Source organism: Hyaena hyaena, unplaced genomic scaffold (genome assembly GCF_003009895.1).
Source record: "Hyaena hyaena isolate Hyena2069 unplaced genomic scaffold, ASM300989v1 scaffold_333, whole genome shotgun sequence".
Classification (NCBI taxonomy): Eukaryota; Metazoa; Chordata; class Mammalia; order Carnivora; family Hyaenidae; genus Hyaena; species Hyaena hyaena.
In genome coordinates, this window is record NW_024080963.1 from 317,911 (window position 1) to 330,433 (window position 12,523).

Consider the following 12,523-nt stretch of genomic DNA (forward strand, 5'->3'; position numbering starts at 1 on the left):
AATGGGAGTATTACCATATTGTACTGTCTATAGTTAATTTTAACATATTTCAGCATTGGGGTGCCTGGCTGGCTCAGTCAGAGGGCATATGACTCTTGATCTTGGGGTCATGAGTTCGAGCAGCACAGGGGGTATAGAGATTACTTAAATAAATAAAACTTTAAAAAATAAAATATTTCAACATGAACCCTATAGTAGGTATGTAGGCGCCTATTAGTTTTCCTCTAAGTCTTAGTGGAAGCTGGTGGTGCCAGATTTTTGGTTTTTTTTAATATTGATTTATTTTTGAGAGACAGAGAGAGACAGAACATGAGCACGGGAGGGGTAGAAAGAGAGGGAGATGCAGAATCTGAAGCAGGCTCCAGGCTCTGAGCTGACAGCACAGAGCCCAACGCAGGGCTCAAGCCCACGAACCACAAGATCATGACCTGAGCTGAAGTCAGACACTTAAGCGACTGAGCCACCCAGGCTCCCCTGGTGGTGCCAGTTGTGAGTGCACACTCAAGGTTGGTGAACTAGCATCTAATAAGAAGCCCTCACCCTGGAGAATCTTCTTTAAAGAACTCTGTTTTATCTCTGAGTGACACTAGAGGCTTTGTTAATTAGAATAATGGATATTGGAGATGGATTTTAACTGGGGACATTTGTGGTGGTCAAGATGAGTGGATTAGGTTGAACCTTCCTTCCTGTGTGTTACAGACTATAGAAGTTTAGTGAGACATTAAGGATGGGGAAACTGAGGCTGAGAGGCTGGGTGTGAGAGTTGGGTGACGGCAGGGGCCAGGACGTGGACTGTCTGCACTGCTGTACTGCTCAGTGAGCTACGCTTGCCCTTGGAAGAATATTCATCTGTGATGACACTGTTTTAGAGGCTCATTAAGCCACGTAGACTAATCCTTGACTGAATTCCATAACCCCAGACTGAAGTATGTTTTCCTTAGAACCAACGTATGTGACATTTCCGGTATTGGGAGAATTTCACTTCTTCTTTTAGATTCAAAAAGAGTGAAGTATCACGAACACTGACTTATGAGTGATGTATTTGTATTTCAAGTTCACGTCGAAGGGAATCCAGTTTAGTTGGCGCTCTTTTCTGTTTTTCCAATTAATATACCCTTCCATCTGCAGATAACTGAAAAGTAATTAGAGGTCTTTGCAGTAAATCCATGTCACGGTAAAGAAAACAAAAATGCGCACATATGTGGCATTATGTGGAAATTTGCCCCTTGGAAAACTACAAGCTGTAGGGCTTTTATTTTTAACGTATTTCATACAGGCCAGGTCAAACAAATGAATTAATTTCCACTCTAGTGAAGGTTTGTTTTCCCTGGTGTGTTCAGGTAGCTCTGGTCACCGTGGTTTGGAGTGAGCCTAAGTGGATTCCTGTCCTTGGACAAAGACCAAGGACAACTCTAGGCCTTGCCTATGGTTAACCTCCCATAGGCTTCTTGATTAATAACCCTGGTTCAGGAAGGCAGGTGCTATTATGATCTCTTTACAACTGAGGCAGTTGAAGCAATGAGATGTTAGTGGCACGTTCATCACAGAACTGGTTATAACAGAGTCAGAGCCAGAGCTGAGTTCTTCTGAACACTGGGTGACTGCACAGTAGCTCTGTCCATGACCCCAGGCTGCCAGAAAACAAGGAAGTGAGTTTCAGTGGTATGGTGCACATCAAGATATTCAATATGGTGGAAACCAAGTCTTGAGACATTAATACAAGACAACACATCAAGACATACCGGTGGTGGGGCGCCTGGGTGGCTTAGTCGGTTAAGCGTCCGACTTTCGCTTGGGTCATGATCTCGCCGTTCGTGGGTTCGAGCCCCGCGTCGGGCTCTGTGCTGACTGCCAGCTCAGAGCCTGGAGCCTGTTTCAGAGTCTGTGACTCCCTCTCTCTCTGACCCTCCCCTGCTCACGCTGTCTCTCTCTCTCTCTCTCTCCTAGAAATAAATAAACCATAAAAAAATTAAAAAAAAAAAAGACATACCAGTGGGGATGGTTTTAGAAGATCTTTGGTTCAGATTCAGCAGAAGTTCATGAAAAGCCTGTTATGGGTCAAGCACTGAGGTTTGCGCTTCCCAGAATGCTACTTACTTTCCACAGTAGCAGAGCAAGGGAGCCTTGGGGACCTTTAGCCTCCCTCTCCCAGTCTAAGTCTTGACCACTCTCAGTACTATCTCCAAACCATTTTTAATAAACATGCTAAGAATAAGTCAAATTAAACAAAGGAGTGTCTTGGCAAGTTCTAGACAGGTTTCTTAACCCCTCATTCTAATCTGCCTCTTGTCCCTAAGTCCCATTTTATTTAGTCTTATTATAAGAACAATCTTGTAGTAGTGATATTGTCTCCAGTTTATCATTTAGAAAAAAATCATGGCATTGAAAATAAAATGCCTTGCCCTGAGATAAAAACTAGCCAGAGTTTCTAGTTGATTCTTCTGAGTCTAAATCCTAATGTGTGCTGATTTCCATTTGGCTTTGGAATAATTATGGGCATTTACTTTATGGGAATATTTTGGAGTCATCCTGCCGAGTAAGGAATCTACTTTATTTACTTTGTGGACTTTGTGTGTGGGTCCATGTTATTTTTAGAATAGTGGAGAAAATGTTTGGTGCCTAATCCCAGCTTGGGGTAGATAAAAGAGGCACACTTTCCTGGAGGGGAGACCTGGAGGAACAGTGGGTATAAGATAGACTTGCATTCCGAGAGAGAGAGAATGCACACACGATGAAATCAAGAGTCTGATGCTTGGGGAGCCTGGTGGCTCAGTCATTTGAGCTTCCAACTTGGGCTCAGGTCATGATCTCACAGTTCATGGGTTCAAGCCTCGTCTGAGGCTCTCTGCTGTCAGCACAGAGCCTGCTTCAGATCCTCTGTCCCCCTCTCTCTCTGCCCCTCTCCTTCTCGCATATGCTCTCTCTTTCTGTCCTTTCTCTCTCTCAAAAATAAATAAACTTAAAAAAAGAATTGGACACTTAACCAACTGAGCCACCCAGACGCCCCAAGGCACTGCCTCTTTTTAAGGGAGCAGCGGGATACTGGGTATTTGCATTTCTCACAAATAAATAAGTAAAAGCATTTGTTGGCTGTTCAGGCTTCCTGGATTTGGATGATGTGGGCAAGTTTCCCCCAGGGCCTGGATGGATCGGTGAGGTTCCTGACCCACAGAATTCTACTGTATGCTACCAAGATGCCTTCCTGATGCTCAACCTAATTACTGCATCAATGCAGAATGTAGTCATCTGCAGTCATCTCTGGTTTTAATGACTGATGTGACAAATGGCAACGGACTCTGCCACTGAGGTGGGAACTGAGATGGGAAAATGCTTGTTTCACAGCCCTTGTTCACTCCTAAACAAGTGTTAAGACTCTACTTGGCCTTCTTTCCTCCTAGACTACAAATACTTTAAGGACTCTGTCTTATTATATTTTGTGCCCACAGGGTTTGCTTTGCACATAGTAGGTACTTAACTGGTGCTTGCTGAGCTGAACTATACTTTTTCAATACCAAGGAAAGTGGGGCAGATTAAAATAATATGTAGGCCAGCCTGGCACAGTAACTCAGATAGACAGGACTGGTTCTTTGGCAAATTACTCAAAACGAGGCTGGGTTTCTTAGGTGAAAAGGGGAAGAATATAATGCACATTGGGTAATGTGCTAATGTAGGTAAAGCAGAGATGCCAACATGTAAATGCTTAATACCTTATTTTTATTTTAAATAGGCGTTTATGAATAGCAGCTTATGCCAGACACCAAGCTACCAGCTTTCTTAGCCTCCCCTTACTTTTGAAACCAGCAGACTTACTTTTGAAACAGCCTGTGCTGTTTCTCTTGGCGGTGTTGGAACGAGTCACGTAGAGCCAACTTCAGAGCGTTTAAGATGAAAATTTTTTCAAGGCAGGGTGTGCAAGGAGAGGTGTTGTGCAGAGGGTTATAGAGGAAGACCATTGGGAGATCCAGCAGAAGGGGTGTGTTGGCACTGCCTCTGGGAATTTGGAAAAGCCCTGAGGAAACCCTTAAGCATTTTTCTGCCTTCTCTGCCCCCAGGCCTTCTCGTGGGTACCCTTGATGTCGTGCTGGACTCCAGTGCCCGGGTGGCTCCTTACCGAATCCTGTACCAGACTCCTGACTCTTTGGTCTACTGGACCATCGCCTGTGGTGAGTAGCATATTCAGAAATACCAAGAAACTTTATGATTAATATCTTTCTGCCAGAGGGGAAGGAGCCTTTACTTAGGAATGCAGTCACTTGGTATTTTAGGGCAATTAACCATAGCCGTCATAGCCATATGAGCCCCAAATCTCAATGGCTTAACACAGGAACGATTTCTTTCTCACTCTGGTGACATCTCGTGTGGATCCTGTGGCCTCCTCCATCCGCAGTGACACATAGCCTCCATAGGAGGACAGTTTAGAAGGAGAAAAGGGGAGGTAGAGGCACACCTGCATTTAACTTCCTTGGCCCAGACGCGTCACACACCACCTCCACTCACACTCTGTTGGCTAGAACTAGTCACACGATTCCAACCTAACTACATGGGCAGCTGGGAAATGAAGAGAAACATGTGAAATACTTGAGTGTACTAAATAATACACACATATCCTAGCACGGCGCTTCCTCCTTGGGTAGGGATCAGTTCTTTTTTTTTTCTGATGATAATCTGGAATAATGTCCTGTGTTTGAAATGGTGATCAGCAGCTCTGCCATTGTTGGATCTCTTACAAGTATGTTTAATCCAAAGTGACCAGGGTTTTTTAGTTATCTGTTTGCTGGTGGCTTTACAAATAACCCCAGGAAAAGCTAAGACACTGAATACTTTTTTAATTTTTTTACCACCACTTGGTTTTTATTTATATTATTATTATTAGTAGTAGTAGTAGTAGTATTAATAGACTTTACTTTTTAGAAGTTTTAGATTTACAGAAAAGTCGAGTAGGTAGTTCAGAGAGCTCCCATCTGCCCCACACACATCATTTCCTTTATTACTAATATCTTAGTATGGTACATTTGTTTTAGTTAACAAGCTCATATTGATACACTATTACTAAGCAAAACCCATAGTTTATTTAGATTTCCTTAGATTTAAAAAAATTTTTAAGTTTATTTTTATTTAATTTTTGAGAGAGATAGCAAATGAGGGAGGGGCAGAGAGAGAGTCAGACACAGAATCCCAAGCAGGCTTCGCACTGTTGGCACAGAGCCCATTGTGGGGCTTGAACTCACAAACCATGAGATCATGACCTGAGCTGAAGTTAAGAGTCAGGCGCTTCACTGACTGAACCACCCAGGTGCCCTTTGATTTCCTTAGTTTTTACCTAATGTCCTTTTTCTGTTCCAAGATCCTGTCCAGGATACTATAATATATTTTGTTGTCATGTCTCTTTAGGTTCTTCTTGGCTGTGGAAGTTTCTCAGGCTTTCCTTGTTTTTGATGACCCTGCCACTTTTAAAGGATACTAGTCAGGCATATTATAGAATGTGCCTCAAGTGGAAGTTGATGTTTTCTCATGATTAGGCTGAGGTGATGGATTTTTGTTGAGCAAAATCACCGAGATAAAGTGCTATTTTTATCACCTTATTTTAAGCAAGGGTACATATCGTCAATTTATGACTGATGATGTTTTCTTTGATCACCCAGTGGAAGTATCACAGTTTTGGGGTTTCTCCACTGTTAAGGTCACTATTTTCCCCCTTTCCATGTTGCATACTCTCTGGGAGAAAGTCACTATGCACAGCCCACTCTTAAGGAGTGGAGAATTTTAATATATTCAGTTATTTTTATCAGTATGGAATCATATATATTTATTTTATACTTTGGGGGAGTCCAGTGTCACTTTATTTTTATTGCTTATATCATTGTAGCTTTGGCCATTGGGAGCTTTTTCAGTTGACTTTGTTCAGTCTTTGAATTGATCTCTACTCAGTAGGAAGTGCTGTGCTCAGATCTAAAGATATACAACGATAATTAGATCTGGTCTCTGCTCTTGAGAACATAAGTAAATATTCAGTTATAGCCCAGTGTGAACCAGTACCACACAGTGCCAGTTGATTGCAGGGTGCCCAACTAAAGACGGGAATCTCAGCTGGCCTTCTACATAGGTAGGGGAAATTATCTGGGTGTGATTCCTAGCTGCCAGAAGGCTCCAGTGCTCTATTAATGCTTCCTCAAGGATTTATTGGTACCTGAAACACTAACATTGTAGCGTTGTATCCTTTTCAAGTTATTCTCGTTAGGATGCAAACAGCCCCATGAGAAATGATGGAATATATCAGTCATGTATGCCTTCTGGTAAATGAAGGAATGACATCAGGATGCACGGTGTGGAGGAAACCACCGAGGGGTGAAGGGTGGGGATTGGAGCGAGAGGTAGGAGATAAAGAAGGCTAAAGGAAGAGGGAAGCTGGGACCCTGAAGAAGACAGACTTACAGGGGTAACCCAGCCATCTGTGCCATTCATTCAATACAAAAGCGAAGGACCCAATAGCTACTGTAGAGGGGGAAGTGTCCTGGGGTGGTTGGTGAGGAAAGGGTCACAGTTAGATGGCAAACGTTCTAGAATCTTCTTAAAATAGACATTGTAGCCAGCAAGCGAAGGAGTAAAAAGAAAGGGAATTAGAAATCACACAGAGCCACTAAATCAGTTGACTTAACAAGGGTGTGGAAAGGACACTTTCACACATTCTCTCTCACCTCCCGGCCTAACGCTTGTGCCCAGAGGCTTTTGGGATCCTTTGGAGCTTGTAACTCCTTAGAGTTCCCCTGTCTCTCTGTCCAGTACTCCAGGCACCTGGCCTTCCCAGGTCAGTGTGCAATTTACACTTACGGGAGCTGCTGGCTTGTGCCTCGTGACTTCTTTTCCTGCCCTCTCAGACCTAACCTTTTCTTCTTTGCCTGTTACCTGACATCACTACTCCTCAGTTTGTGTCTGGGGCTTTGCCATTCTATAAAGCAGATGCTTCTGTGAAAGCTCACGGGAGAAAGAGCCCAGAGTTACAAAGCCTAATTATTCCTGAATTATTTCCCAAGCCAAGGCTAAGGAACACTAGGCAGTACATGCTGATGGCATAATTTATACCACAAAGAGATGTGCTTTCATTTTCCCAGGAAGGCTGTCACAACTGTATGATCTCATTATCAGAAACCCAGAACAGTTTTAGCTTTTGTCTATATTGATTACCCATAGAGAGAGCTCCAGAATTTCCTTGTGGAAGACTCCACGGAAGTGACAACCACTGTGAAAGTCCCATTCACCCATTAGCCCTTCTTATCGATTTCCATTTAAAACCCAAATTGCTGGCTCCCTTTCAGGAGAGGATTTTAAGAGCGGAAGCTGCCAGCTTTCAGATTTCTCCGATATGCTGACCTTCCGGTTTGTAATTTTAGTGTTATTTTTTGTAAACTACTGACTTGGTATTTGGTGAGACAGTATGTCAGGAGCTTTTTAATTTGCTTTCATTTCATGAGTCTTTACTGTAGGAGGAAGCTTCAGCAGAAACCCGGGTGAGTCTAACTCACTGCCCTGTAGAATCCATAGCATTACAAAATCTTGTGTGCCATGCACCTTGTGAATCTTCAGCATGTCCATTGAAGGGAGCATCTGCTGTCAATGTCTTCACGTAGGCAACTTTCTATAGAAGAGCAGTGGTAAATCCTAGTCATTTGACTTGCCTTTCACTTGAGCCACGAAGAGCCAGACAGAAGGAATCTTTTGTGCCTCATCTGACTTACTCCCAGTATAGTAATCACCTGGCCCTTGGCAATAATCTGACCCATACAGAAAAAAGAATGGAAAAAAAAAAGCAAGAGTTATTTGGTAAAACACCATTTTCATATGCTTCTTCTAAACTTTTAACAGTTGTATCCAGGTTCGTTTGAAGAAATTGATTTTTTTACATTTCCTTGGCATTGAGACCTTTAATTGGGAAAGGAAGCCAAAATCATTCCTAAGCAATGGCTGTTTCTTATCACTACTACCTCAAAGGAAGCCACCATTCTCTGTGGTTGATATTCCATCATGCCATCAATTCTAGCTTAGAATTGCATTTTGCTCAGTGGTTTATGAAATGCAGTAAATTATACCTTCTGCTAACTCTAAGAACAGAAAGGAAACAGTACCATAGGAATTTGTTCAGCCAGCTTTGTCAAGCTGGTTATGTTCTGACAGTCTCTCCCACTCCCCACCAGTCAGCTGACTGACCGTTTTGCACCTGAGAATCTCACTAGGGAGCTAAACAGCTACAGGTCTTCCACCTGCAGCTAGTGTTTTGGACATGGTTCTCTGCCCTCCTTGGCCTTCACTGGATTTAAGTAGAAGGCAACCCATTTGGCTTTCCCCATTGGAAGAACTAGAGAAGGTTCTAATGGTAAGAAACGTTACACAGCCTCAGTGAAGATACAGGCACATAAAAATGGTGGTATTTCCAAGGGCGTTGTCTACAGAGGAGCTCTGGGACCGTGACAAACAGAAACAAAGAGGAGCTGTTGACAGTTCCCTCTAGATACATCTGACCTTCCAGCAGCACTGATCACGGAAGTGGTGTGGAGGATGTGTGTTTGACGGGCACTTCACTGATGACACAGCCCTCTGTGCTGCCTTGATTTGGCTGCCTATTGATTTAGTTTCTCTTTTCTTTACCATCCCAGAGTTTCATCTAGGCCTCGATGTTCATTCAGAACTGAATCTTTTCTATAAGAGAAGTTTTTTCAGAGCTGAAAGATATTTTAGCTGCCGTCTTGTCTCACATCTTTATTTTAATAGGTTAGAGGTAAGGGGAGTTGCCCAGGTTCACAGTGCTAGCTGTAGTAGCTGGTTAGAGCAGAGCTGAGACCAGGTTCTTAGGTCTCCCCCTTCCCAGCCCAGCAGCACTGTCCTGGCTTTTATATTTAAACATTCTTTAGTCAGCAACTGCTAAGACCCAGCATTTAATTAAAGATTGCTAATTAGTTCTGCTTCTGCCATTTCTCTACAATAGATAGAGAAAATGTGGGGGTAATTTAGTTGCCATCCACATGAAATACATGTAATGTGGAAGTTTATTTTATCATCTTTTCTTGGTCCGTGTACCTCAAGAACTATTCTTGTATCCTTGGGAACACAGCAGCTTAAACAAAAGAACTTGCCTTTCTTCTTTAAGCAGTACATGTTCATTGCAGAAAATAAGAAAATATAGAAAAGCAAAAAGAATAAAAATTTGAAAACAATAACACCACACTCCAAATCACCTTTCAGACTTTGTGTATATGTACGTATGTGTGTGTGTGAGTGTGTGTCTATACATACACTTACATAGGTATATTTGTGTGTACATACATCTGTGTATAGACCTTCCTTGCTAATTAAACCTGTTTCTAGGGGCGCCTGGGTGGCTCAGTCGGTTAAGCATCTGACTTCGGCCCAGGTCATGACTTCGGCCTCACGGTTCATGGGTTCCAGCCCCGCATCAGGCTTTGTGCTCAGAAGCCTGGAGCCTGTTTCAGATTCTGTGTCTCCCTCTCTCTCTGACCCTCCCCTGCTCACGCTGTCGCTCTGTCTCTCAGAAATAAATAAAAACGTTAAAAAATATTTAAACCTATTTCTATAATGTCAGTTTTAACAGGTAGATAACATTTTGTTTTGTATATAACATAATTTTTCTAACTGACACAGTATTAATGGAAATATAGATCTTTCCCCCCTAATGTTAATTGCATGTTGAACAGCCTAATCAGTGGCCTCTGAAAAGAATCTCTTCACAGTCCTTTAATTATCACTTGAGAATAAATTTATAGAAATAGTTATGCTGAGTCAAAAAATATACATATCTGTAAGGCTTTTAGTGTTCCTAGCCTGATTGTCTTCCAGAAAGATAGCCACTTACATTCTTTCCATCAGAGTGGGAGAGGACCTTGGCACTTAAGTGAAAAAAGTAAAATAAAGACGTCAATCACTGATTCTTATAGTCAAGGCTGGGTGAGTTACCTGAGTTTCTCCTTTCTCAAAGTGTTATAAAGCTATGAGTGTATTGTTATGGCCGGTAAGAGATTATAAGCAAAGTTATATAAGAAGCTTACAGGGGCGCCTGGGCGGCTCAGCTGGTTAAGCCTCGACTTCGGCTCAGGTCATGATCTCATGAGTTTGAGCCCCGTGTCAGGCTCTGTGCTGACAGCCCAGAGCCTGGAGCCTGCTTCGAATTCTGTGTCTCCTCTCTCTCTCCCCCTCCCCTGCTCATGATCTGTCTCTCTCTCTCAAAACTAACATTAAAAAATACATATTTAAAAAAAGAAGCTTACAGTAGTTCCACAGGGAGTTCCATGCCGGCCTTCCTTCAGTAATGTACTTCCTTCAGTAACTTTGCAATCCAAACATAATGATGCCATGGCCAGAGAGATTTCTGTGAGTGTGTGTTAGTCCGGCAAGGGTAAAACAGCTGATGTCTTAGTGCCCTGACATCACACTTTTGAAATATCTTCTGTGTCACAGGTTAAGACGAGATCTTTGTGTTCTACTGCTTATGGTGCCAAAAGCAACTGTTTACTTAGTGCCTTGTGTATTCTCAGCCTGTGCTAAAGTCTCCTGTCCATATGATCTCCTGTCATTCTCAGCACAAACCAGTGTGGCAGGGGGTGTTACCCCGTGTTACAGATGAGGTGTTTGAAGCACAAATTATGATCACAAAGTCACTATGTGCACTTTTGAGACCGGGTGTACTTTTTTGACATCAAAGTCAGTGTTCTGCTCCATGATGTGGTTTTGGCTCCCTGATAGTCAGGCTCCTTATTATTCCAGATAATCTAACCTCAGTCATATCGCACTTAAACATAGGTTTTGGAGATAGATGATCATGCATCACAAAGAAATGTCTGCTGGAAGTCTCTCCATAGGACCTTCAGCCTTTGTTCTTAATCCTCAGAGACAAGATCTGATAGACTCAATTTGTAGGTGCCTCTTAATGCTTTTTCCTTTTTGTTTCAAGTGGTCTTGATGTACTTTCATATACATTTAAAGCTAGATGAGAGATTAGACTAGGATGATTTTGTATTTTTCATCATCTTAAATAATCTTTAAATTTTGCCCAGATACATGCATAGGGCCTGTGGCTAGTATTCTTAAAAACAAAACAAAACAAACAAAACCCCACTCTAAATGATAGATTCCCATTTTTCCGAAATTAATTTCTCAATAACCTTGTGCTGTGCCCATCAAGTGTCAATGTAGTTTTTACCACAGCAGAATGCTTGAACTGGCTTAACCGGGATTTCCTGAAGGGTTCTCCTTCTCCACACCGGCTTTCTTTGTTGTTCCAGCTGATTGCACAGTCAGGTCAGCTTGTTTTCCTTGCTGTATCTCTGTGAATGAAGCCTCTCCAGAAAATTGAGCTCAAACTGGTGAGTGAATAGATCAGTCCCTATGCACAGGCACGGCACAAGAGCTCTGGGTTATCTCACCTTAAAAAATAACACGAGGAAAGTCCCAACATCTTAAAACTTGCAGCACTGGTATTTAGTTTCTTGAGAAGTGAAAGAGCTATTTGTAAGGAACATTTCGGATTGCAAGATGGTGTTTGGGGAGTTTCTCTTGTTCCTAAAGAGTGGTGTGGCAGTCACAGTTGTTCTCAAACTGTTAGCAGGGCATTTGCTCTGTGATCTCTGAGAGGTAACGTGGACTCTTTGTTCTGGAGGGAGAAGTGGACAGAAATGGTCACCTGATTTCAGAAATACTTTTTATGAGACTGGCATCTTCAGGATTTGTTTTGCCTGCTGAGTCAGGGAACCCGGCTCTGCTTTATAAGCATTGTCATACGTTTAGTCCCCAGAACCTGAACCCCTGTCTTCATTTACCCTTTGTGAATTTAGGAAAGTGTTCAGAGAATAGGGTGCTTTTGTATAGTAAGCAATAAATGTAAAAGGTGTATTTCGGTGTCCATTGGGTGTAGATAAGTATCTGTAGTTAATTCCCAAAACTACCATTGGCTGCTGGCATTTGCATCTTTCTTTTCTCAAATAGTATATGGTGATGATGGTTTCATATGATGATACACAAGGTTCTTTCTTATCTGGAGCTCAGTCGTCTGGAACTTTGGAATCTTAGAATGTAGACGTAGCCAGAAGAAACCTCCAAAACATGTTTGGTAGTACAGAAGCAGGCCCATGGCACTGAGAAAGCTGCAAGAGTTGCAAGACCTAAAGATGTTGAGATGTTCAGTGCCAGCTCCTCGGTGAGTGGCACACGATACCTCTAGAAGGCCAGCCTTTTCATGTGTCAATGAGAAGTGTGGGAGGAGCAACAGGAGATAGAAAGCAGGACAGAAATAGCACAGGCAGCAGAAGGGGGGCAGTGATGGTAACTGAAAATAGAAATACGGGGATTCACTTCCTGAGCAGCAAGAAGTAGACAGAAGAGCCAGTGGTGCAAATGGTGTTAGGTGGTATAGGTTATGGAAGTGACGGATAGGGCACTGGATAGGGTCCCCAGGACAGCAGAGAGGGCAACAGGTGGGGACACAATGTGTAGAGTGAATCTGAACGTCACAGAAGAGCAG

The 12,523-nt window shown here is 42.6% G+C and overlaps 1 protein-coding gene across 3 annotated transcripts in view; it reads left to right on the forward strand.

Annotated features, from left to right (window-relative positions):
- The window catches only part of TBC1D9 (TBC1 domain family member 9), a 115,972-nt gene that overhangs the window by 50,848 nt on the left and 52,601 nt on the right, over window positions 1-12,523 (forward strand). For all 3 annotated transcript variants that reach the window (XM_039249156.1, XM_039249155.1, XM_039249157.1), the window contains exon 2: window positions 4,053-4,163. In XM_039249156.1, coding sequence (XP_039105087.1) covers window positions 4,053-4,163 — 111 coding nt within the window. The remainder of the gene's footprint in view (window positions 1-4,052; window positions 4,164-12,523) is intronic.